Here is a 27,237-nt window from a genome sequence, read left to right on the forward strand (position 1 = left end):
AAGGGCCGCGCTCTACGCAGCGCGCCTTGCTAGCCATGCAGCTGTCCTCCGCGGCTGCGGAGCGGCCCTGCGCCGGTGCCCAGCCCCTCTGGGCGCCCGCTGCGCTGCCAATGACAAGCGGGTGACGTCGCGGGCGGGGAAGGCGTCGCTTTCTTTCCCGATCCTTCATCCTCCCAGTCTTCCAGCCCTTTTTTGGGTTGGAAGCTCGTCTTGTTCACCCTTCTCCTTTCTTCACCCTGCGCGCAATTTTCCTCCCTCGTCTCCCTCCCCATTTCTCCTTCCTTCCTTCCTTCCTTCCTTCCTGACTGACGGGCTTGGGCTCGGGCTCAGGCTCGGGCTCGGGCTTCGGGTAGGGCTCAGGCTCAGGCTCGGGCTCGGGCAGCCACAGCGTCGGCGGTGTTGGCGATCGGCGGCGCGGGGGGATGGCCCTCCCGGGGGAGCCGGCGCTGCTCAATGGGGTTGCCAAGGAGACAGGCCGGCCGCCCCCCTCCCCCGGCCCGGCGCCCCCCGCCGCACCGGTGCCCGTTATTGAGCTGGTGCGCGCCGGGCGCCCTATAAAAGCCGCGGACGCGCCCACCGCCGCCCGAGATTATTGGGGGGGCTGAGCCCCCCCAAACGAATTTTTGAGGGGGCTCGGGCCCCCTCAAGCCCCATGGAGTCGGCGCCTATGGCACTTTCAATATATGGTGAATGTGACCCTAAATAAGGGAGAAAGCAGAGAGATGTGACTGGTCTACTTGCTGATGTCACCGTGGCCCATAACTTTGGAAAGGAGAGAGCCTTTCCCTGAGTGTTGTTCCTAGAGAGAGAAGGGAGGTGTGCAACATGAAAGGGTGACAGATTCTGCAAAGCCAGGTTTCTGCTGCCTATTTGTCCCTCGTACCTTTGTGATGAAGCAGATCAAGATGAGAAGACACCTGTGCAGGTGCACCGGCAGCGCCAATTTGGCAGCCCTGCCAGTATGCCCAAGCAGCCCTGACCTCTCCATGTCCTTGAGCTGCCCCCGCCCCATCCTGATAAGCAGTATTACTGCAGCTGTTGAAAGCACCATGCTGGCCACTCCTGGCATACTCCCCCCCCTTCCCCATTTAATCCTCACAGCAACCCTGTGAGGTAGGTTCATCTGAGAGAGAGAAAACACATGATTCAATACTGGGAACTGTAGTTTGTTAAAGGTGCTGAGAATTGTAGCTCTGTAAGGGGTAAACTATGGTCCCCAGGATTATCTGAGGGAGGCTATGTGTTTTAAATGTGCGTCAAATGTGTGCATTGTGCTGTGATCCTCTGCAACCTCTCCCTTGTCTTGCACATCAGAGAAAGGGAGGAACCTTGAAATGGAGGCCAAGAGAGAGGCCAGAGTTTGTGGTGCATGCGAAGAACCAGCCTCTGTGGCTGTTATTCAAGCACATTAACCAAATGATAAGGGAGAGGTTTGCTGAGGTGATTAATTCTTGTCTCTCGCAGTAATGCAGCCATAAAATCAGCCACTAAGATCAAAAACTAAGCAAGGAAAGTGCTGTCAATTGACCAGAGCAGGGCAGGGAATGTATTTCTCATCAAAAGCAACTTCAGAATGAAGACTGCCATAACTTTTGCAGCGCTGCAAGGAGCCTTGCTGTGTTTGAGCCAATTGTGGTTTTTCCTTTCCTGGGACCGGTTTGGGGAGCGGAGGAACCAATCCTGCCAGTTGGTAGCAAAAGATGGTTACTGGCAGCCCTGATTAGATCCCCCAGATGTCAATAAGGGTGTCCAGGTGTCCTTTTCATTGTGCATTTATGGCGATTTGGGCTCAGGATGCTAATGGGGCAGTTAGACACGATTCTGCTTTCAGGTTTTTTTTGCATGTGCAAAGGCTTTAGGGTGGTCATAAAGCTTCATGTCCAATGAATGCAGGTCCTATAGCTTCCCCTGAAATCCTGAAACGCTTAATACCACAAATATTCTGGGATGGGGTGGAGGGGTAGAGCTCTTGTTACAATGCCTGTGTTCTGCCTCAACAGCTGGAGGCAGCAATGCTTCTGAATACCAGTTGCTGGAAACAGCAGGAGGGGAGAGGGCTCTTGTGTTCAAATCCTGCTTGAGGGTTTCCCACAGTCATCTGGGCAGCCACTGCATTAACAGGATGCTAGACTAGATGGACCATTGGCCTGATCCAGCAGGCTCTTATTGCATACTTCGGTTATTAGGGAGTATGTGTGGCAGCTGCCAGCCACCTTAAGCAAGGATTAAAGAAAAAGAATGGAAAAACTGATGGCAACCTTCATTCAGACCGCCTCATCAAAGAAATCTAAATCTCAATTTCATGCAGTCTTCACTCTGAGGACAAGCGGAAATAAGGTGGGATGTGCTTAGACTGCCTCATCCATCTCTCCTCTGGTGACTGGAAGTTATGAAAGGACCAATTCTTCAATGACAGGGAACATGCTTTGTATGTAAAAGGTCCCAGATTGAATCTCTGGTCTTGCAAGTTGAAAAGATCTTAGGCAAGGATAACTGGTTGTTCTTCTGTGTTTCCCAAATTTTGGTCTCCAGCTGGTTTTGGGGCTACAATTCCCATCATCTGCTGGTCTTGCTTGCTAGGGATGATGGGAGTTGTAGTCCCAAAACAGCTGGAGAACCAGGGTTGGGAAAGACTGCTCTAGATGCTCCTGGACTCCCAAATCCCACATGTCCATCAATCACAGTTAAAGGTCAGATCCAATGGGAGTTGTAGTCTAGCAGTATCTGGATTGTCAAAAGTTCCCTATTCCCATCTAACCCATTCAATTTGAACAGAACAAAATGGTTGCCTGAACATTATTATCTGCAGCTGTGCGCCATAGTTCCCGTTCAAAAAGAGCAGACATAAATCCTTCCTCTTGACTCCATTTTAACTTTGCTCATAATAACAACAACAACAACAACAACAACAACAACAACAACAACAACAACAACTCTCCCCCTGCTATCTGGCTGGCTTTCCCCAGCCACTCTGGGTGGCTTACAACATATTTAAAAGCATAGGGAACATGAACCATTTAACCCATCAAGACTTGATTTTAAACCTTTGTGCAGCAGCTAAGAGGGAAATAGCTCACCATTAGAAATAGAATGCTGCATTCTCTGTGGAGGAATGGTGGGGCACAGTTAAGAATTTGGTGTTATGAGAAAAACTGACCCACGAAGCAAGCTTAGCAGAGCACTGATAAAATCTGACAAATATGGAATTACATGGTGGCCCATCTTGACTTATCCTGCACAACCTGGATGTACTAGACATCCCCTTAGTTGCCACTTGCCTTTTCGATCTGACAATTTACCTCGATCCTGAGCTTTTGTACCTCCTTTTGTGTTCCTCCTACATGACCTTTAGTTTCATGGAGCTAGTTTATGCTATATAAACTTTTTTGTATATACATTTCTCTGTGTGTATGGCCATTTTCTTTAATTTATTGCAGTTTTGTTTTGTTTCATTTTGCTCCTAGTTCTTTATTTTTTACTACTTACGTTGAAAGCATTATTTTTTTTCCAAAGCAGACATTTTTCTAAAGCAGGTATAAGGAATCTGTCGACCTCTTGGGGCTGTTGAACTCCAACTCCCATCAGTTCCCGACCAGAAGAGCTGGGATTTATGGTCAGGAATAATGGGATGTCTTTGCCTGGCGTCCTGGAAAGCTGCTGTCAGCCAGTGTTGATAATGCTGAGCTAGATGGACCAACAATCTTGTTTCGCAAGAGGCTGCGATGGGGTCAGCTGACAATACTCAGGACAATAATGTGCATTCGAAAGCCCCTTTGGTCCACAGAGCCTAGTTTGGCTGGCATCTGGGTGAGGGACTAGACCTTCTGTTTTGCATGCAGAATGTGCCAGGTTTAATCCCTGGCATCTCCAGGTAGAACTGGTGAAATATACTCGGAGTCGAGAGTGGATTTCATGCTCTTTATTCAGCTCATACTGGGTAGAAGGAATGGAAGTTCCCCCAGAATGTCTGCCTTATATATATTATTTACACAATGGGCCCCACGTGATTGGCTAATTCCAGGATTCTCCTGTAGGCCAATCAGGTTGCAGATTCCCTTCCACCTGGAGCTGGATTGGGTGGCTCCTCTGGACCAATCAGACTGCTGCATTCTGAATCCTATTGTTTTAGGACCAATCAGACTGCTGCATTCTGAATCCTATTGTTCTAGGACCAATCAGACTGCTGCCTTTTGGATCCTATTCTACTTAGTACATAACAACTGGGAACAACCCCTACATAATATCCCAGAGGGCTGCAGCCTGCTGCCGTTCAGTGCTGAAAATATTGAACTCGATGGACCAACCATCTGACTCAGTATAAGAATCAGGCAGCTTCCTGTTTTCCTTCTTGACACCCTGGAAACCTGCCGCCAGCATTGGGCTAGAGGGGAACGATCATCTGACTCAGCCTAAGGCTGTTTCATATGTCCATAACTAATGGGCTTTCCTAATTTCCCACCTAGCCAGGTATACATATTTGGTGTGATGGTGTTTTCCAGCCCTGTTGATTCATCCTCTCTTTCTCTGCCACGTCCTGACAATCTCAAAGCCCTAGGTGGTCGCGGATTTGTTACAACATTCTAAAGCCTTCAGACCATCTTCCCCCGCCAATTTATCTTTTAATAACACTGCCAACATTATTTTTCATCTCCGCTCCACGCGCTGCTCTCTGCTCGCGCTCCGCCCGTCAGCCCCTTTCTTGTCTCGGCCAGTTTCCTCGCGCGACGGCGCTCTAATGGGAAGAGACACCGTCTGCTGCAGTTAATAACTTATGGTGCAGGCTGAATCATCCCTGTTTCATGGAGGTTTGCAAAGAATTCGGCAAGCCGCAGCTGGAAGCGGGGGGTAAGCAGATCCCAGAGCCCGTCCCTGAGGAACCTCACTCATCTTAATGCATTATAATGCCCTCGCAGATATTGCTGAACCTCAGCTCCCAGCATCATAGGAGTTAACTCCTAGGGGCCGGGGGTCTTCAGCCCCCCAATAAAATATTTTATGCCTTCAAAGTTGATGGGCATTGCCATTCAAATGGTGTGAGTGCACTGCATCATGTGATCGATTATGTGGGGCAGGGCTTTCTTGGGGCCCCCAATTTTTTATTCAAGTTTGCATCCCTGCCCATCATCCCTCACTATTGACTATGCGGTGGGGGGTAGAGATGCTGAGAAATGGTGTTCAAAGGCACATGGAGGGCCACAACTTCTTCATTCCTGCCACAGAGGCTGATTTTTACCTGTTGGTAACAAAATCTTCATAGAATCATGGAATTGTAGCGTCATCTAGTCTAACCCCCTGCATTCGTTCTTTTATATGGGATAATAATAATAATAATAATAATAATAATAATAATAATAATAATAATAATATAATTTATTTATATCCCGCCCTCCCCAGCCGAAGCTGGGCTCAGAGTGGCTAACAACAATAAGGGACTTTCAAATTCTATTTGACGACAATTTCCATCATGCCTGACCACAGTTCATGCTAGCTGTGTGTGGGGTGGGGGGCTGATGGGAATTGTTAGAGTACCAAAGCACCAGGCAGGGGAGAGTTGCCTTTGTGAATGTTTTCTTGCCCCATCAAAAGCCTTCAGATGTTTCTCTTAAGTGGGGAATTCCAAAAGGACCTCAACACTCTGTTTTAGGGCGAAACATCCGCTTTAAGCCAAAGTCTTCTCAACGTAGCTGACTAGTTGGAGAGTTTCTTCCCTGGCCATCAGCCAGTTTTGCAAGAGGCTGCGATGGGGTCAGCTGACAATACTTGGGACAATAATGTGCATTCGAAAGCCCGTTTGGTCCACAGAGCCTAGTTTGGCTGGCATCTGGGTGAGGGACTAGAGTCCCGGTAGGGCTGGAAGAAAACCCTGCTTGAAACCCTAAAGAGCTGCTGCCAGTCAGTGTAGACAGTACTCAACTAGATGGATCAATGGTCTGACTCAGTATAACGCAGCTTCACACACACACACACACACACACACACACCCCTCTATCTACGTATCTATCATCTATCTATCTATCTATCTATCTATCTATCTATCTATCTATCGCTATGATAGCACAAACGTCCTGGCCTTAGTCTGCTAATTAATAGCTAGATGAGGGTGAGAATGATGGTGATTTATTTGTCACTTAATATAGAATGTCTCTAGGCAACTTACATACACATATTTTTTTTAAAAAAACAACAACAACCCCTTGTCTCAATTCAGCCACAAGTGACAGAAACTGTTTTTCCTGCAGCAATTTTACACAGCGATCTTCCCTGGGAAATGTTGCAGCTGAGAAAGAGGGAAACAGCAAACTTGTTGCACGAGCATCAGAAAGATTAGTGAATGACTAACTTTATTATTTTTAAAAAGCATTGTCATCAGCTTTTCTGGGCAGGGGTGGGGGAAGTTCCCAAAAGAAATCTATTAGAAACTGCAATCTGAGCAAGGAACGCTGGAGCAAGAGGAGGAACCTTCCTAAATATGCCCTTATCCGCTTGAAAGCAAAGCCTCAATTTCCTTTAGGGAGGTGGGATGGGTGCTGTTCATTTCCTCATTCTGCTGTAGCCTCTAGATTGTGCTCCCTGCGCCTCCGTGCCGAGGTAATGACCCGTCCCTCTCCTGTGCCAGAATCGTAGTGACAGCTGTAATAATAGCGATATAATTTGCTGGGTTGATTTGAGATGTGCCATAATTACTGCATGATTACAGTATTCTTACAGCACCGTACCAAAAGGGGAAAAGGGGGGAGGGGGAGAGAAAGCTACACATGCACACCACTCGTCTACAGTAATTTACAGCTCCCTGCAAGGGCTCATCTTGTTGGCATGTGCCCTGTGCAACCTGCAGGAGTTCATCTGCTTCATTGCTGTCTATCAGCTGTGCTGTCGGATGGTCTCTGCATCTGATGCATTCAGAATTCTTCCCTTGCACCTCTCCTGCCTTAGGAACAAAAGGGGGGGACCTATCAGGACTTTTTTTGCAGAATCAGATCAAATCAAGGGTCTGTTGAGTCCAGTTCTCTAGCTCCAGTTAGGACAGCATTTTGCAAAAATCCAAATAAGCTGTTGTTCTATTTCTGCAGATATTCCCGCTTTCCCATAAACAGGCATAAGTGTGTTTGGGGTATGGAACTTGAGGGAGCAGATGCATAACTCTGGCAACCTAGAGCCAAATTTTGTTTGCATGTTGTGTGCGCACATTATTGTTCAGAATCTGTTTAGATGTACACCATGTTCCTCACTGAAAAGCAGAGATCTCTCTCCAATATGAATCAAAAGAACGTGTTATTGTTTAGTCCTTTAGTCGAATCCAACTCTTCATGACCCCATGGACCAGAGCACGCCAGGCACTCCTGCCTTTCACTGCCTTCCGCAGTTTGGTCAAACTCATGTTAGTAGCTTTGAGAACACTGTCCAACCATCTTGTCCTCTGTCATCCCCTTCTCTTTGTGCCTTCAATCTTTCTCAACATCAGGGTCTTTTCCAGGGAGTCTTCTCTTCTCATGAGGTGACCAAAGTATTGGAGCCTCAGCTTCAGGATCTGTCCTTCCAGTGAGCACTCAGGGCTGATTTCCTTAAGAATGGATAGGTTTGATCTTCTTGCAGTCCATGGGACTCCCAAGAGTCTCCTCCAGCACCATAATTCAAAAGCATCAATTCTTTGGTGATCAGCCTTCTTTATGGTCCAGCTCTCACTTCCATACATCACTACTGGGAAAACCATAGCTTTAACTATATGGACCTTTGTCAGCAAGGTGATGTCTCTGCTTTTTAAGATGCTGTCTAGGTTTGTCATCGCTTTTCTCCCAAGAAGCAGGCGTCTTTTAATTATTTTACTGCTGTCACTATCTGCAGTGATCATGGAGCCCAAGAAAGTAAGAACATAAGATAAGTATATAAGGAGAGCCATGCTCAATCAGGCCAAATTTCCATTCATTTTATAAATTTATACACAGTTTGATTGCCGGGGGATGATGACACTTAAAGCAGTTTACTAAAAAGATAAAATAACAATAATTTAAAACATTCAATAAACTAAAAACAGATTAGACCATGAATCAGTATTCTAAATTGACAGGTTTGTCTAAACAAGAATGCTTTAGCAGATGCTGAAAATAATGGAGTGAAGGCCATTGCCAGCAGCTAGCCTAGCAGTCTGTTCTCACAGATGCCCCCAGATACCACTGCATTTCTGACCCAATGCGCTCCATGTTGCTCAAAGTGCACACTAGGTAAGTCAGGTGCACATCCAATCCATGTTCTACCCCCCCCCTCAGAACTTTATTTTCAATATTTCTCTTTATTTATTTCACAGAAAACACATAGTTCAATAACAAACAAGTGGGGAGATCAGAAAACTTTGAGGACAACATCTGCATATTTATAAAACAAGGCAAATCTTTTTATGACCGATAGCTCAGTCAGTGGAGCATGCATGAGACTCTTAATCTCGGGGTTGTGGGTTCGAGTCCCACGTTGGGCAAAAGGATCCCTGAATTGCTGGGGTTGGACTAGATGATCCTCGTGGTCCCTTCCAACTCTACAATTCTATGGTTCTAAAGGACATGTTGCTACCTCCCCGCCGATCATATCAATTATTATTATTTTTCCTATTTGTCCTAGGAATTGTGAATGCACCATCCTAGATGTGTGTCCTTTGTTTGTTTGTTTTTGTGTGTGTGTGCTTAATTTGAATCTTCATGCAATTGCCTTGTTTCCTCTTTATTTCTCCCCTGCAGAGCTGATGTTAATTTGTTGAATCAACTGTACTGCCTGTTTGGGACTTTTGTTCCTCTTATGGCTCCTAGAGCAGTGTGTGCTAGAGGGAAAGATGAAGTCACAGGCAGGATAACCCAGATAACCCTTACTAGTGATGGGGGAGAAATTCCATCCGGTTGAATTTGAATGCAGACTCACCTAATTCAAGGACCATAACTCAGGGGCAGAGAATCTGCTTTGCATGCATATCTCAGGTTCAGTCCCCAGTGGCATCTTCAGGTAGAGCTGGGAACATCCCCTTGCTTAAACCCTGCAGATCCACTACAGTGTGGACGATACCGAACTAGATGGAGCCACGGTCTTTGTCATTCAGAAAACTGCAGACTCTTCCAACATCACTTCACCTTGCTTACCTGTCTCATTCCGTGGGGCATGCAGAACAATAGCTGCCCACATCGAGCATGTGAGAAAGGGGTCTGCAGTAATAGACTAGAAGATGATTGTGCTGAGATTGATTGCAGAGAAAGACGATAAATTATTGTTGAGCTGTTTCCTTCCTGCCTGCCGCCCCGCCCCGCCCCCCTTCCTACCACAGCATGAAATAATCAATCGTCCTCCCTGAGCCCCATTAGCAACTTATAAAGCAGATCACACATCTGACACTCTCCTATTTTCCCCCCAGTAATTAAGCAGGGTGGGCAGATAGTACTTGTGAGCGGGGCGGGGGAACGGATGTTCTGCTCTGGTTGGTGTTGAGCAAGTGTCTCCTTCCTCCAGGGTCTTTCAAACCTCATTACAATCTCCTCCTCAAGTGCATCATCCCCTTGTTTGAAGGAGAAAGGCCCAGGAGCGAAGCCTAACTCTCATAAGCAAATGGATACATGGGTTAAATAGCCAGTGTTTTAGCTGAGCATCACAGAAGTTGAGAGCAGGCATGTATAAATCTGCCAGAGAGACAGAAAGAGTGTGCATGTATACTTTTTACCCAAAGAGATCTGGGTAAAGGTTCGAGCCAGTCAAATCAATCTGAGCCTCAGAAAGAACATAGAGATAAAAGGGGAAGTGAAAAGGGGCTGAAATGACTGGCAGAATCCGAGATTTGGGAGAAGAAACAATGGAAGAGGACTGGAAAAAATTTAAGGACTATTTACAAAAATATTATAAGTTGTATGAATGTTAAGAATTTGCACGATTTGGAAATTTTAGCTTCAGCAATTAGATTTGGTGAAACAGGAAACTAAGTTATAAGTAAGAAAAGGTTGAAATTTAAAGTAATATTATGTTTAATTTAAGGTACAAGTAATTGGAAAAGTATTTTAAACTCAAAAACATAATATCTGAAAGGTACAAAATAAGACATGAAACAAGGTAATAATTTGCTGATATTTTTATTGTAAAGAACGCAGGGTGAGGAAGATGTGGGGAAGTCCAGTAGGTTGTATAGAAAAAGCTTGAGAAAGTTGGTTTTTTTCTTTCTTTCTTTCTTTCTTTCTTTCTCTTCTTTTCTTTCTTACTTTTTTCTTATATTTCTTGTACTTTTGGAGTTTGTATCTGAAAATGTAATAAAAAATATTTTTAAAAAAAGAGGAAGTGAAAAGGAAAGACACTCTTCCAGCTTCCTTCTTCATCTCTATGTCTTTTTCCAAGGAGAAAGGGGCAGCCACACTCACCACCTCATGGTTAAGGGACAGTGAGTTGGAGAGCTCAGAGGCTTTGTTGGTGCCAGGAATGACCTCAAGGGTGCCATTGCACACACACCCCAGTATCATGTTGGCTGACTTCTGCAACAGAAGCTTGTAGTAGAGTTGATTTATATTGATTGCCCATCATGCACTCAAATTGTCTCAAATTGTCAATCCACTCACAAATGTCTCTTGACATGGGCTGACCTGGGCAAGCCGTTAAACCGTCAACCATTTCTCCACACATACAATCCATCAAGTGACATTTCTACTCGCAGAAAGGGCTGTGTGAATGGGCTATTAGGGCTGATTCATGTGGCATCAGACCGCACTGCATTGTGCGTATGGAGGACAGCTCAGTGGAATCGCTCGCCACGAACATAAGTGATTTTTCACACCACTTCCGCTTTGTATTGCAAGTAATGCATTGACATACTCAGAGATAACAAGTCCCATGTAGGCAGCACAATGTGGGCTGAAAGGAAAAAAAGAACCTGACCATGTGCAGAGCACTTACATTACTCGGTCCTAATCTTGGGGTTGCCACATTTTGTTCCTGGCAAGGCTCCTGTGCCTTTAACAATAGGTTGAAATTTAGCAAGGACAACTTCTCTTTGTTGATTTTCTCATATCCATCCCACAGGGTCTCATGGTCATATAGAATCAAGTGCTCTTTCAACTTGACAATGTTTGTGAATTTACAGAGCTGTGAATTTTGCTGCCAATATATTATAATGCCCACAAAGATCCCAATTGGAATGCGTTGCTTTATGAATGGGCAATTTATCCTTCATAACTCATTATGCCAGTGCACAATTAATTACTACAGCTCCTCTGTGCTACCAAATACCTGACTGCCGGTATTAATATCTGCAATTTCCAAAGTCATCCTGTGAAAACTATGAATTGTGATTGAATACGGAGCAATTTCCAATTAGGAGCAACTTGTTCAGTGCACAGTGAAAGCTTGCGGCAGCTAGACTGGTGACTGGGGGCGGCCACCGAGACCATATAACACCGGTGTTGAAAGACCTACATTGGCTCCCAGTACGTTTCCGAGCACAATTCAAAGTGTTGGTGCTGACCTTTCAAGCCCTAAACGGCCTCGGTCCAGTATGCCTGAAGGAGCGTCTCCACCCCCATCATTCTGCCCTGACGCTGAGGTCCAGCGCCGAGGGCCTTCTGGCGGTTCCCTCATTGCGAGAAGCAATGCTACAGATAACCAGGCAGAGGGCCTTCTCGGTAGTGGTGCACGCCCTGTGGTGCACGCCCTTCCAGCAGATGTCAAAGTGATAAACAACTACCTGACATTCAGAAGACATCTTAAGGCAGCCCTGTTCAGGGAAGTTTTTAACGTGTGATATTTTACTGTATTTCTGGTTTCTATGGAAGCCGCCCAGAGTGGCTGGGGAGGCCCAGCCAGATGGGCGGGGTATAAATAATAAATTATTATTATTATTATTATTATTATTATTATTATTATTATTATCAGAAGAGGGAAATTCTTATCCAAGTGGGGATCTGGCTAGGGGCACTTTCCCTTTAACAGTAGTATTGAACAAAATGGGTTAGATCCAGGCTAACAGTGAAAGCCTGTTTATGTCTACTCAGAAGCAAGCTGTGTCCAATAAGCATCAGAGTGTTTCCAAAGTAGGGATTCTTGAATCAGTTTGCATTTAAAGGCAAACTGGCATAATTCACACTTTTGTGAATTAAAAGACAGCCTTCTTTCAAAATTTGCACTTCTCTGAATCTTGTGATGCAATTCTCCAACCAAGTAGTTCTCCAGCCAAGTAATGTGTACAAAAATGCACATGCTAGGTTAAGGCATGCAAGAAAATGCATATAGTTTGTGAAACTAACATATTAAAATGCTTTATAGTTGGGGGGGGGGGCAATGTTGCAGAAATGTGCACCTTAAACAAAATTGCATAGAAAAATATTGTGAAAAATTCCCACTGAAATGCTGGTGAATTTTGAAGAGAACTTTTTTTAAAAAAATTAATAAATCACAAACTGGAGGAGAACAGAAGGAGAACTGTGGAGAACGGAACTTAAGATAAACAGGTTCACCCAGCCCTCCTCTAGATCACTGGACTTCAGGGTCTGAATAGGCTGAAGATACCTGTTATAGGCGAGCTATTTATTGAGCAATTGGTATGATTTGTTTTGCACAAAGTCTGCAGGGAGGTTAGATGATTTGGGCTCTTGATTCTGAATTCATTCTTATTTCTTTGAGGGGAGGTTAGATTTTACATCACAAAAAATGGGGACATGCTGTGGATATGCCCAAAACAGGAAGCAACATGGATCCAATGCCATCCCACTTCCATGATATGCCCCAAACTGGGGAGAAAGCTAGACATGTTTCTGAGTGTATCTAAATTCCCCTTCCCCTTTCTCTCCCATGGTTTTCAATGGGAAGGAAAGCATTGATAGTAATACTGTTTATTCTTATATACATTAGAAAGTAAAGCTGTCCTCATGTGTCCCCCACTGGAGGATTTGTAGTCCCTCACCAGATTCCTGGATTTGCATGAAGCCATGGCAGGGGAGGGGAACAACAGAGTAGCCATGTTTTACAAAGGTGGTACAATAGCAGAGGTTTGAATAAAGCAGGGATGGAGGGACACCGAGGAGCTGTGAGGATATGCAACAGGAAGCTTGAAGAGAACAGGAACTGGAATGGAAGATCATTCCTCTGCCCTCACTTCTGCCCTGTGGAGTATGGTGGTTGAACGTCTTTCAGATTTCCCGCTGCCAGCCTTAGAACTGCAACCTACACTGCCCTTTTGGATATTGTAGCAGGGATGGGGAACGTCAGGCCAAGGAGTTGGTTGTGATGCTCCAAGCCTCTGTCTGGCCCTTGGGGATCACCCCAGGCCATGCCCCTCACCAGCCCTGCTTCACAGTCTCCTTGAGTGTTTGTGCCTGGCTGGAACTCTGAACTCTGTCAATGCCTCTTCCTTACCCGGATAGAGGATACATAGCGGCGTGTTGAGTGTGTGTAGAACTAGGCACATCCAACATTTACATCCACTGCTCCACCTATTTTTGCCTCTGGACCACTAGCCTGCGGCCCCTGGAAGATCGCTCCAATCGTTCCCCTTAGGGGGGGAAATGTGCCCACCACCACCCTTGTATTAAAGGAAGTGTCAAATAATGGAACAAATAAAAGCTTATTTCTAGCCCCTCTCCTTTTAGAAGTTCAACCCACCACCACCACCTGCTTTGACAGCATTCTTGGAATGCATCCCTGAGTATTTTTATTTCTGCAACTGAGAGAGCGTATAGGGCTATGGCAAAGTGCCTGTACCTGCTCCAATCACTTTTGTTCACAGTTTGTCTAGCCTTGGGCTGCTTGGAGGAATCCAGCTTGCCCTGCTCTTCATCAGTAGCAGTTCTATTATTATTATTATTATTATTATTATTATTATTATTATTATGTAAAGGTTAGTGCCCTTTCTTCAGAGCACAGAGCCTTGCCAATGGAGCTGGTGGGAAACGCTTTAAGGATTTATTTATCTGCTGCAAAATCCTAATAATAATAATGCATTTTAACTCAAAGCGATAAACAGAAAGATAATGTAAACAGAAATACAATATCTCAGAGAATAGCTGGAAAATAATAATTACACACTCACACTCTCACACACACCACCCATCTGACTGAATGAACACTGACCTAAAGCATCAATCCAATCTCTCTACCAGCCTTACCTGCAGATGCTGAGGATTGTACTTCAGACTTTGTGCATGATCCTCTGCCACTCAAAACACAGGAGCATAGGAATGTGCCTTACAGCATGTGAGACCATTGGTGCGTCCAGCTCAAGTCAGTTTAAAGCACTTCTGCAAAGGGTTGTGCTTTATGGAAGTCCTTCTCCAATATTTTCAACTTAACTGGCCCACACTTCCATTTCCAGTGTAGGAACATAGAAAATGAGCCTTAATCTGAGCTACACCACTGGTGCATCAAGCTCTGGCTTGTCTAAATAAAATAATAATAATAATAAATTTTATTTATATCCCGCCCTCCCCAGCCAAAGCCGGGCTCAGGGCAGCTAACAACAATAAAATAATACAACATTCTAAACATTCTAAAGTGACTGGCAGCATATCTCCGAGGGTTTGGGCAATGGTTCTCTCCCAGCTCTACCTGGAGATTCTGTGTATTGAACTTGGGAACCTTGCAAGGCTGAGCTACAGCCTCTCTGTCTCACACATCCACCTGGTTCTGCATCCCATCTTAGCAAACCTCAAGCGAGGGGCTGATTTCAGGTTACAGCCACTTGATACTTGTTTTCTCACTAACATCCCTTACATTTTTAATTCAGCCGAGTTATTAATAAATGTTTAAAATAGACCAAGAGAGGGCTGGTTGGGTTGGGCTTTCCTTGCTCCTTCTTTCTTTTTAGTCTCCAGAATTAAAAATAAATGACGACAGCTGTTAACAGCAACCTCCTATGGAAAAGTGTTTGAGGAAAGCTTCAGCAGTGGCAGCAGGTGGGGATGGGGGCAGGGCATAGACATCCTGCTTCTCCAGGAGGGTAAGATTCACATCCACACAGTACATTGGAAGCACTAACAGTCACGGTAAATTCTGGGAATTGTAGGTTTTGCAGGGTGTCGGGAATTGTAGGTCTGTGAGCTCATCAGCACTTTTAACAAACTACAGTTTCCAAGATTTCCCATGACTATTAAAGTAGTATAATAGGACCTTCAGTGTATGGTGCATGGATGCGAGGGCAGGGAGTTAGGCCCTTCCAGAGATTTCAGCCTTCCCACTTGTAGACCAGGAGGGAAAAAGAGATTGGGAGGGAGAATGAAGTACTAGAAAGATGGCAGAGAAGAGTGAACAGAATGCAGTGGCGTAGCGTGGGTTGTCAGCAACTCAGCGGTTATAGCATGCTTTCCATGCAGGAGACCCCAAATTCAATCCCCAGCACTTCAAGGTAGGGAGGGGAAACCCAATTTGAAACCTGAGGGAACAGATACCAGTCAATACAGAGCTTGATGGACCGATTTGATTCAGTATAAGGCAACTTCCTGTGTTCCTATTTAAATCACTGCTTGACTCAGAATCATGAGGGCTGGAGTCTTGCTTTGTTTTTAAAGGAAGGGCTGCAGCTCAGTGGCAGAGAAGCTGCTTTCTGTGCAGAAGGTCCCAGGTTCAATCCCCGACATCTCCAGGTAGCAGTGGAAATGTTCTCCTGCCTGGAACTGCTGCCAGTCAGGGTAGACAATACTGACCTAGATGGACCCAGTGGTATGACTTGGTATAAGGCAGCTCCTGTGTCCCTATTCTGAAGCGGTATACAGTAACCTTTTCTACTGCTTCATCATACTGCGTGGGTAGACCCAGTTTCAGATTCTACTGACCAAGACCAAGACTGAATAATGTGACATGTCCGCACTTAGACACATTGATCCCCAGCGATATCAGGAGCTGACACTGAACCTTCCTGCCACCCAGCTCGTTTTCTGCCATTTATTTATCAGCTGGTAGGGATAACATCTTGCTGTGATGCATGGAGCTATCTCACTCAATACCACAGAGCCTCCCTCAGCCAGTTCTCCTCAGCATAGCCACCGTATGTTCCACAAGTCTTAAAGGTCTGCCTGCACAGCAAAATGAGGGGGTCAGAACTGGAGGACTGCTCCACTTCATGCTATGTGCTGCTACAAGGTGGAAGCATTCAGAAGAACTAGGCCATGGTGGACTAACCTGCAGCTCCTCAGCAGTGGTGTAGCGTGGGTTGCCAATGCCTAGGGCCATGCAGAGGAGCTGGGTGGGTGGGAGGGAAATGGATGGAGTATGCATGCGCATTCACCTGCCTAATGGCATTCACATCACCTAGGAGTTCACAGCCACAGAGATAAGAAAAGAATAGTTGTTCCATTGTCTGGAGAGGTTACTTCCTGGTTCACATGGAGAAACTGTTTTCAACAGAGTCCATTGACAGAAGCACACAACTGTATTGAGGCAGCACAGAGTGTTGAAATTTTGCGACCCTTACAATTTTGCACCTGGGGCATGCTACACCACTGCTCTCCAGAAGTCACTGGACCACAACTTCCATCATCTCCAACCATTGGCCGTGCTGACTATTGATGGCGGGAGTTGAAGTCCAACAGCATCTGTAGGACCACAGGTTCACCATACATACCTGTTCTATGCATTGAGGGGTAATATAGTGTGAGGTGGCCAAGTAAGATATCTTCCCAACCCAGACAGAGAGGGCTAAGTGATTGCCTTTAGGTGTTTGAAAAACTGAGCCTTATATTTTTGATGCTGAGACAAGAACCAAATGGAAAGTCGAAAGTGAACGGAAGCCTCTTTCCGGGTGGTCTTGCAGTCTCTCCCTCCTCCTCTAAAGGTGTATGCGATAATATGACTGCACCTGCAAGAAAAGGTTCACAGCTCTTTGTTTGCTGTGTTGCCTTTCTATTTGCATGGAGTTTCTTTTTACCACATGGGAACATTTGAAAATGTTAGCTTCCAACTGTAGCCTAAAGTCAGTGTGAAAGGGTGGTCATGTGTCCTGTGTGAGAGAGGAAACCCTCTATTTGAAGGGTTGCCCAGTCCAAGTACAGTTCAAAGATAAAGAACTCTAGGGAGGAATAGCAGAGGGAACCTTGATATTGCTCAGCTAGCGCCTGGGCAGCAAACTGATGTCCACTATAAATCCTCCAATGGGGGCTGCATGATGATATTCTTATATTTTAATATAGTAGATAGAGATAGATGATAGATAGATAGATAGATAGATAGATAGATAGATAGATGATAGATAGATAGATAGATGATAGATAGATAGAGATAGATGATAGATAGATAGATAGATAGATAGATAGATAGATAGATAGATAGATATAGATAGATAGACAGATAGGTACCTCGCAAGACGAATGCCTCGCAAGACGAAAAACTTGCAAGACGAAAGAGTTTTTGGTTTTTTGAGTTGCGTCGCAAGACGAATTTCCCAATGGGCTTGCTTCGCAAGACGAAAACATCTTGCAAGTTTGTTTCCTTTTTCTTAAAACAGTTGCGACTTGACTTCGAGGAGCAACTCGTGCTTCGCAAGACGAAAAATTCGCAAGACGAAAAAACTCGCAGAACGAATTAATTTCGTCTTGCGAGGCACCACTGTAGATGATAGATATAGATAGATGATATTAAAAGATTTACTAGGTAGAGCTATAAATTTCAGCTTGAGGTTGTATCCAACATAACTCTAAGGAATCAGTTACACAGTCACTTATATCATTCTAACTGTGTTATAAACATGTGACACCAGATGGAGCTATAGGGCACAAAACTTTGTGCAATTTTACATAGAGGTTTTTTTCCTTTTGCTATAACAATTTAATTTATGCCTTATTTGCAACATGTTTTTTTTCTTGTGTGTAGATCCAGCCTAAGTTAAAGTCACTTAACGGTATACTTGTTCTGGTGGTGAAATATTTTGCACTAGCAAAACATTGTTGCACAAAAGATTGCACAAGCAGGTGGCTGATAACTTTGTTGCACAATCTTCTGTGCATCTGTTGTGTTGTATTCCTGTTGCATTGTACATTAAAACTCACCCATCTACTAACGCAAGACTCCTTGAGAAGTTTGCATACAGCCCATTGTTTCCATATTTGCATCAATCTGTTAACATATGCAACTTGGTGTCCTCTGTTTTGGTGATTCATACACAGCCATCCCTTTGTACACCTCATTCTGTGGTATAGGTAGACCAACTCTGAGCTACTCCCCTGTAACACAGGATGGAGGGTTCACCGGTCACCATAAATGCAATTTGAATGGAATGGCAGCTATTCACATACGAGAAGGGAATGAGTAGCTGTCCTCTTCTACCTGCTGGGAGGCAAGAATGAAGCCAGGCAGAAAAGTTATTATTGTATACTTTGGTTCAGCTCCCCTTTCAAGGCAAGTATCCCCGTTCCTTTCCCTGTACTAACTGCACAGTAATTAGTTTCGCAATTTTGCTGCTATACTTTATAATAGCCTCCATTAAAGTTATGGGATTTTGAGGCAGTAATGGCTTACCGAGTAATTAATGAGCATGAGGCTTTATTGCTACCTTTATTTTTGGCGGTTTCCCCCCTTCTTCCCCCCCACCTCCCACAGTTTCCGCAAGACGCCTCTGCCAAACTATGAAATCAGATGAAACATCTCTCCTTCAAGTGATAATTCCTGGATCCATTCCCATCTCTCTCGTGGAAAACAGAAAGCTGCCTGATACCTAGTCAGGCCATTGGTCCCTCTAGTTCAGGATTTGCTACACTGACTGGCAGGGCCTCTCCAGGGTTTCAGACAAGGGCCTCTCTCCCAGTCCTACCTGGAGATGCCACTATGGATTGAACCCAGAACCTTCTGCATGCAAAGCAGATGTTCTACCACTGAACTACGTCCCTTCCTTAAATGTGCAGTCCTTGATGGACTGCAAATGATCCTTATGTCCAATGGAAGTATTTGCCAAGGCAAGACTTTTCTGAAGGGCAGCCTACACATTCACAGAAGGAAGGAAGGAAGGAAGGAAGGAAGGAAGGAAGGAAGGAAGGAAGGAAGGAAGGAAGGAAGGAAAAGGCATCACAATGGAAGAGAGTAAAAGAAGGATGCCTATTTGTATAAAGTGTGCATATGCTCATTTACATGTACTGGGGGGTGGGGTTCAATATTAATTTAAAGGCAAATTTACCTAATTCACACTTTCCCAAACTCTACATGAATAATGACACAGTCAGCCTCCAAATTCATATTTCTCCATATTTTGCAAAGCGGTTTTCTAACCACGCAGTATGTGGTTAGAAACCAGTGGTGCCTCTGGTTACGTACTTAATTCGTTCTGGAGGTCTGTTCTTAACCTGAAACTGTTCTTAACCTAAAGCACCACTTTAGCTAATGGGGCCTCCCGCTGCTGCCACGCCGCTGGAGCATGATTTCTGTTCTCATCCTGAAGCAAAGTTCTTAACCCGAGGTAATATTTCTGGGTTAGCGGAGTCTGTAACCTGAAGCTTATGTAACCCGAGGTACCACTGTACTTGGGTAAATTTTGTGTGTGTGTGTGAGAGAGAGAGAGAGAGAGAGAGAGAGCACACACACACACACACACACACACACGCACACACACGCACACACACACACACACACACACATATATTATTATGAGCTTGGGCCCAAACATAAGGCAAGGTGAGGCATTTTGTGTTTCACTTTAGAGGCCAAAATGTCTTCAGCCATCCCTGTTGTGGGGGGACAGTCTGGATGAAACCATAAGTCCCCTTCCAAATCTGCGATCCTTTAGCTGTGAAGGTTGAATGTATAATGGGGAAGTTTGCCAAACCAGTTCCTTTGTCAAGGTAATGGCTTTGGCTGGCTAGTTAAGCACCGCCATTTAGCATTTCCAAAGAAATTGTTCTGTTGCCGTAGAGACAAATGGGAGGGGGGTTTTCCCAATAGATCTACACTTATAAATAATTACCATAATTGAAATAGTAACACTGTTCATCTCATCAAAGTGGGGGAATTCCTTGTAGATTTCCCGATGGCTTGTAGGATTGTTTACAAATGTTGTAGAATTTGCTAGATGCATTTTTAGATTTGGAAAATATTTCAGCTGCCCACTTTGAAGGTCTCTTTCAAAAAACTGCAGTTTTCTCTCGAATGTTTTGATATCACAAAACATCCTTGCTGCCTTTTCCCCTACATCTTATAGTTGTTTGTTCAGTACATTGAAGTGTAGAGATGCATTGAATAATTTTATCCTTGTTTGGGAAATCATGAAAAAGGGAATTACTCCCAGACAACACGACCATTGTTATAATATCCCCATCAGAGAGGGGCTTACCATGTTTTGCTATGCACAGTGAAATTTGAAAACTGGCAGCTGTCAGATGATTTGTTCTAGAAAAATAGTTGCAAAAACTCAGATAATGGGAATGATATTCCCTCAATTTCCCTTCAAAAAACTCTTTTCTTTCAGTTTCATCAAGTTGGGCAACACTTTTGTGGTTGATGTCAAAGTGCCGCCCGACACTTGATGTGCGACACACAACACTTTTATTGCACAGACGACATAACGCTTTCCCATTGCGTTCAATCACTACAAATGACTCTTGCAATGATCTTCCACTCTCTTCCTTGCTTTTATTTTATTTTATTTTATTTTATTTTATTTTATTATTTATTTATTTATTTATTATGTTCATTTTTGGGTGTTCCAGACTTGGAGTCTAGAAAAACACAACATATAAAAAGGAACCCCCCCAATACAAATCTATCCCTATATCTGTGTCACGACAGTGAGCCTCGATTCCTGGCTTTCTAGTAACGAACTCTGGCAAACTCTGTGCTGGGGCGATGGCGCAATGGCGCACATGCCCACAGAGAGGACTGTGAATGCCCCCTCTATAACGTGTGCCAGAGGTTCGCCACCACTGCAATAGGGTAGTCTTCCCGCTTTCCACACACAGAAGCCAACTGGTTTGGCACTTAAATCTTTCTTCATTGCTGGTGATGGGGCAGTATCGTACCACAGTCATGGCTTCCCCCAATTAATCCTGGGAACTGTAGTTTATTAAGTACCCTGAGAGTCTCATCAGGAGACTCCTATTCCCCACACAGAGCTATTACTCTGTTCCCTGGGAAGAAGGGTTGGTTGTTAAGCTACTATGAGAATTGTAGGTCTCTGAGGGGAATAGGTGTCTCCTAAGCCCAAAGTTTAAAGCGGTATCATAGTGTTCAGCTTGCTCAGCCTAAGGAGCTGACAGGATAAGGAGGCCTAGCAAATGATAGCAGAGACAATGTGCTAAGTTAGTTTCATTACTCTGAGCCGCACTTGGCTGGATACCACCCGTTGTATTCAACTATGCCATTCCACTGGTAGAAGCCAGTGCAAGGACTGAACAAAAGGGCTTTGGTCTCTCTTCTTTTTCTTTTTTCTTTTTTAAATGCTTTATTTATTTTGCAAATAAAAAACAATCAACAATAACAATACAAAACAATACAAAAAGAAAATCTAACAAATAAAACTTGAAATAAAAAAGGGAAAGAAAAGGGGGAAGGGGGAAGGGAGGAAAAGAAAAAAGAAGAGAAAAATAAAAAATAAAATATTTATATTATATATAAATTCATTTAAGGAGTACAAACCATACTTTACATATTCAATACATTAGGTTCTTAGAAAGAAGTTGTCTTCATATTTCCACTTTCCTCTCATTTTTTCTTTACAGTCACGTTCTTTCTGTTCTCCTAGACTGGTTTGCATCCCTTGTATGTTATTTTGACTTCCCTCTAACGCTTTTGTGGTTTCTACCTTCCTCTTACATTAAGTAATCTGTATTCCATTATTAATAAAGAAATTTCCCTTATATCTGTGCAGACACACACACCCCCAAATCCTCTCTGGAGGGTCGGGAGAACCCCCAGAACAGACCACAAGAGGAAGGGAGGGGACACATTGAACTCCTTAGCACTACATTGAATTCCACACCTGGACATTTACTTCCTTGCTGTGCCACCCCCCCCCTTCAATGGAGGGTGCCCCACCTTGACTCATCTGTGCTCCCTAACAATGTAAACTATGCCCTAGCTTGCAATTGCAGCGTGGCTTTGGATTAATTAGAAAAAGCTATGGCCCTGCCTGCCAAACCGTTTGCATTGCAGATGCTAAGTGGCAGTCTATCACTTTCACACATACACACACTCAAGATTCTTGGATCTTGCTGGTTTGTGTTTGTTTTTTTTTTAATCGAGAGGCTGCATCTTCCTCCTCCTTTCTGGAAAGCTGAAGTTGCCGATGATTGACCAGGGAGCAGTTAAACATTCTGGACCCAATTAAAGGGAATCGATACTGAAGGAGGCCAGGCAGAAACAGCAAGGCCTCCCTCCCTCCCTCCCCCTTGCATACAGCAGGGAGAGAATTTCCCCTCACTTTCTCTTTTGCCTGCGGGAAGCTGCATGGATTCTAGCATTTGCCCAGGCTAGGGTAAGAAGCATCAGCCTTGGAAAAAGCACCATCTAAGAAAAGCTCCTGCCCACCTAGCAGTTCGAAAGCACCTCAAAGTGCAAGTAGATAAATAGGAAGGTAAACGGCGTTTCCATGCGCTGCTCTGGTTCGCCACAAGCGGCTTAGTCATGCTGCCCACATGACCTGGAAGCTGTACGCCGGCTCCCTCGGCCAATAAACCAAGATGAGCGCTACAGCCCCACAGTTGGCCACAACTGGACCTAACGGTCAGGGGTTCCTTTACCTTTACCTTTAAGAAAAGCATCTTTGTGAGCTGGTTCACTCAGATCAGGTCAACAGCCTCTAGGCCAGGGGCAAGGAACCCTCCAGGTGTCTGTACCTGGTCTTCATGGACTGTCCCAAAGCTATGCCCACCTAAGCCACGCCCCAGGTCACACACCTCACTGGCTGTGTTCCACGCACTGCTTGACTGCTATTGGCTGGCTGCAACATGTCAATGACTGGAAGGGGCAATTTCATGGATCTGTAGATAACAGAATCTGAACAGGCTGGTACAAGTGCATCCTCTAGTGGAGAGGCTGCAGTGACAATAGTATTTAGACACCTGAAAGCACTTCTCTGTTGATAATCCCATTAAAATAAAGGTAAAGGTACCCCTGCCCGTATGGGCCAGTCTTGACAGACTGTAGGGTTGTGCGCTCATCTCACTCTAGAGGCCGGGAGCCAGCGCTGTCCTAGGCGCTGAGGCTTTTACCCACAGTGCCACCCGCGTCCCAAAGGTAAAGGTACCCCTGCCCGTACGGGCCAGTCTTGACAGACTCTAGGGTTGTGCGCATTAAAATAGACCAGGATTATTATCCCCAAACTGCAGATGGGGAACAAGGGCTGAGATACTGCAGTTTGCCTAAGGCCTCCTGAGAAAGTTCAGAACTGAGATGAGATTTGAACTCAGAACAAACACTTGAGATCCCAAAACATATCCATGAATAAACTCCTTTGGGCTGAAAAACAGCAAGAGTCCAGCAACTCAAGACTTGCACCTTCAAGTGCAAACAGCAACTAGACCGGGAGGAGCTTTCATCAGGAAACTGAGCAGGGGGCAGAATCCAGATCAGGAGCAAATTCTGGCTTGGGACCTCACAGCTTCTTATTGCTCTTCCTTTGGGAAGTGTGAATTGTGTAACATTTGGCCCTGAAATCCAGGAGTGCCTTTGCCAGTGAACAGCACTGAAGTAGATAAACCAATGACTCGATACAAAGCAGTTTCCTATATATTCCTGACTGGTTGGACAGTTGTTCTGCATGCAGAAGGTCTCAGGTTTGATCCTGAGCATCTCCAAGTAGGGCTAGGAAAGGGTTCCACCTGGAACCCCAAACAGCTGCAGCCAGTCAGTCTGATCTAGATAGACCATTGACCTGTGACAGCAGAGACCAGTTTCCTACGACAGGTAACCAGAAAGTTACCTGGCAAATAAGGACCAAACAAGGCTGTGTTGGATTTGATGGGTTGTTCATTGGTGGTTACATGTTCTTATGCAACGTCTTTTCCTTCTGTCCTGAATCAAAGTGGCTTGTACCCCAGCATCTGAATGCTCCAGCCACTGCTCCCAGGTGCCTTTCTCTGCCTGCAATGCAGCAGTGCAGTGTTTGGATATCTGCTTCCTTGGTTCCAGAGCTGCATGTGAGCTCGGCAGCTCTTTCCTGTTTGCAAACTGGCAGCCCGGCACATTGCCATCTAAGTGATGTATGCCGCTTGCCAAGATAACCCCTCAATAAAATACAGCCTGCTTAAATCTTGCGCGTATTCATGTTCACATCGGAGTTAAGCTACTGTGGCAGTTTAATGCACTGTAGCCTTGGATGCTTCACAGTGGAGGAATGGAAACAGTCAGGAGAGGAGCCTGCATGAAACCAGGGGACAATCTAGGGAAACCTTCCCCAACCTGCTGCCTTCTAGATATTTTGGACTACATCTCCTACCAGCCTCAGCACCATAGGGGGAAAGACCAGTGGTAGAGTATCTGCTTTGCATTCAGTTTCCATGTCCAGGTTAGGACTGGGGAAAATTCCCTGCCTGAAACCCTGGAGAGACCCTGCCAGTCAGTGTAAACAATACTGAGCTAGATGGATCAATGGCCACTACTATAAGGCCATGCTGGACGAGACTGGAGTCCATTTGGCCATGATGCCAGTTGTGGTCTAAAGCAGCTGGAAGACACCTCATAGGTTACCCTTGACGTGGGATTTCTTGTGGGAGGCGTGTCTGTCATGTAAAGGTGGACTCATGTTGATATTTTTCAATTTTTAAAAAATGTCATGGGATTTCCCAGAATCCTTAGAGGATGGGGGGTGGAGAATCCATTATAATGTCTTTCCCATGAATAATGAAAATCAGAAGAATCTTTATTTTCATCAGCCACTAGCTATAAGCAATAAAATACAATGTACTGAAAATAGAGGTAAAAACTTAACTCTACAAAATATATTCTGGAGGTTTAAATCAATAATCAAACAATAGGTCTTATTCTAATTGCCCCTGCTAAAAAAAATTGTAGTTTTTGCTGTCACCTTGCTATCTTGATCTGCTAGAAGAAAGGACACCATAGCAATGGTTGAGTGACCTAGTATGGATAATAGTAGAGGGGTAATAACGTCACCCCTCAAATCTTTATAAAGAGTGCAAGCTAGAAGCACATGAGGTACTGCTTCCGTAATATCCTGTGAAGATATTATTGATTAGCCATTGTTAAAGAGTTGGCATCTCTTTGAATGGGGATGAGTGAATGGGTCGGTTTCAGTTTTGTTGTTTTGTTTTAAATTTTTATCATTTGTATTGTTTGTATTTGCCTTCCTGCATTCATTCTTTGAGCACGGTAGGCATGGGGAGACTTTTTTTGGCTGAAAGGTGGCATATAAACAAAGAGGAGCACAAAATAACAACATAGTTGACAGTGTACCCTTTGCCCATGTTCAAGGGCACTCTGCTACTTACTTACTTACTTACTTACTTACTTACTTACTTACTTACTTACTTACTATAAGAGCAGTTAAAATCTGCCAATTCGGGGGGGGGGGTGGCAGGATACAAAAAAAATTGTCAAAACATCATAAAATTATAATATGCAGAGCAAATGACCTACGCTGAAGGAAATTATCCAAGAATGTTTAGCAGGGACAGAGTGGTGGTTTTTACAGCAGGTGACAAAATATTCAAGTTCTCTGTGTAGTTTAACAACAACCAAATGGGAAGCACACTGTGTACACGCCCACAATTTGCATGTCATTCCTTCCACCCACTCAAGCACTCTGTGTGTGCTTAGATGCACTTGGCCTGAAATGACTTGTCAAATTAAAAAATTTCTCATGCAACCTCTTTTACCGCAGGAGGTCCAAGCAGCCACCATGAAGTCCTACCACCATGTCTGGCTAACTCCCAAGTTTTTCTCATCTTCCCTGGTGCCATTTCACTGACTCCCTTCTCTGCTGCTAAGCTGTGGGTCACCAGTGTAGAGTGGGGCAGAGGCATGTGTGGATCAGGCCTCAGACACGGCCATGGGTCAGTGAGAGCAGGGCTGTAGTTCAGGGACCGGGAAGCTATGGATCTCCAGAAGTTGCTGGATGGCAGTGATGATTTACATTCCTTCATTGCTTTGCACCTAAAATGATGTCTCAGAGTGCCTTAGAAATCCATAAAACACAAGGCAGTTCGACAATCTGAGTGCACAGAAAAACAGTCAAACAGTGTTTGTGAAAGTAATTGACTCCCATTATCCCTGGCTCTTGACGAGACTGAGTCCCAAACAACATTTGGGGGGCCTCAGCTTCCCCATCCCTGCTGTAGATACCCAGTGGCGAAGAAAAGGCTCTTTGCACATGCTCAGAGTTTACCTTCTTGTTAACTAACAGGTTCCAGGGCTGAGTCAAGACCCAGACTGATGCTGCAACTCATGAGGCAGGCTTTAGCAAGCGAAACGTTGAACCCAGCCAACCCTCAAGCGCTTCTTTCTGCCTCTTCCTTTCTGCTTTCCCTTGCAGGCCTCTGTCCAAACGGGACCCTGAAGTCCTCCTCGCTGGTGGCTCCCGCGATATTGCCTGGAGGAACGTCACCCGCTTGCAGCGGCCTGTCCTTCCTCCTCCTCCTTCTCCTCTGGCAGCAGCTGTCCCTGCAAACCTGCTTGTGCAATGGGTGGGTTGTGAGTACTGGTAAGACCTACGAGCCGTGCCACCTTCTGCCGCCCTCTCCTCTCTCTCTCTCTCTCTCTGCCGTTGTTCCTTCTTGTCCATTTATCTCTGTTCTCCATGTCCTCTGCTGTTCTGTCTCTGGGGTTCTCGCTGTCAGGTAATGAGGAGCTGTGGGTCCCTTCAGCCTTGGAGATGCCGAAGCGTCGAGACATCCTGGCTATCGTGCTGATAGTTCTTCCCTGGACACTGCTCATCACCGTGTGGCACCAAAGCACCATTGCTCCGCTGCTTGCCGTGCACAAGGGTGAGGAGAAAGCCACCAGCCTGGGCCAACTGCGCCCACCTCTTGCTTCCACCACCGCCAACCCAACACCCCCCATGGCTCATTCCCAGTTCTTCCATCATCACCCAGCTCATTTTCATCCTCGGGCAGCTCACAGCCACACAGCGTTCTTCCAAGCTTCTTGCAGGGTGGAAACGGTTTTGGAGTTTATATGGGTTGGTTTTACTTAGACTGTGTACATGCTTTCATTTATTCTGCATCCAGTGTGCGTGTGCACACACACACACACCCGGAGGCAGCAATGCTTCTGAATGCCTGTTGCTCAAAACTGCAGGAGGGGAGGGTTTCTCTTGGGCTCAAATCCTGCTTGCCATTTTCCCACTGAGGATAGGATGCTGGACTA

At 45.1% G+C, this 27,237-nt stretch overlaps 1 protein-coding gene across 4 annotated transcripts in view; it reads left to right on the forward strand.

The window, feature by feature from the left end:
* Window positions 1–27,237, forward strand: part of B3GAT1 (beta-1,3-glucuronyltransferase 1) — a 68,124-nt gene that overhangs the window by 16,785 nt on the left and 24,102 nt on the right. For 2 of the 4 annotated variants that reach the window (XM_083481153.1, XM_083481152.1), the window contains exon 2: window positions 26,405–26,855. In XM_083481153.1, the coding sequence (XP_083337279.1) occupies window positions 26,669–26,855 (187 nt within the window). In that variant the 5' untranslated portion in view covers window positions 26,405–26,668. The remainder of the gene's footprint in view (window positions 1–26,404; window positions 26,856–27,237) is intronic. The other 2 variants (XM_083481154.1, XM_083481155.1) reach the window with 2 other exon arrangements.

The sequence above is a fragment of the Podarcis liolepis genome, assembly GCF_965112155.1.
Source record: "Podarcis liolepis genome assembly, chromosome: 16".
Lineage (NCBI taxonomy): Eukaryota > Metazoa > Chordata > Lepidosauria > Squamata > Lacertidae > Podarcis > Podarcis liolepis.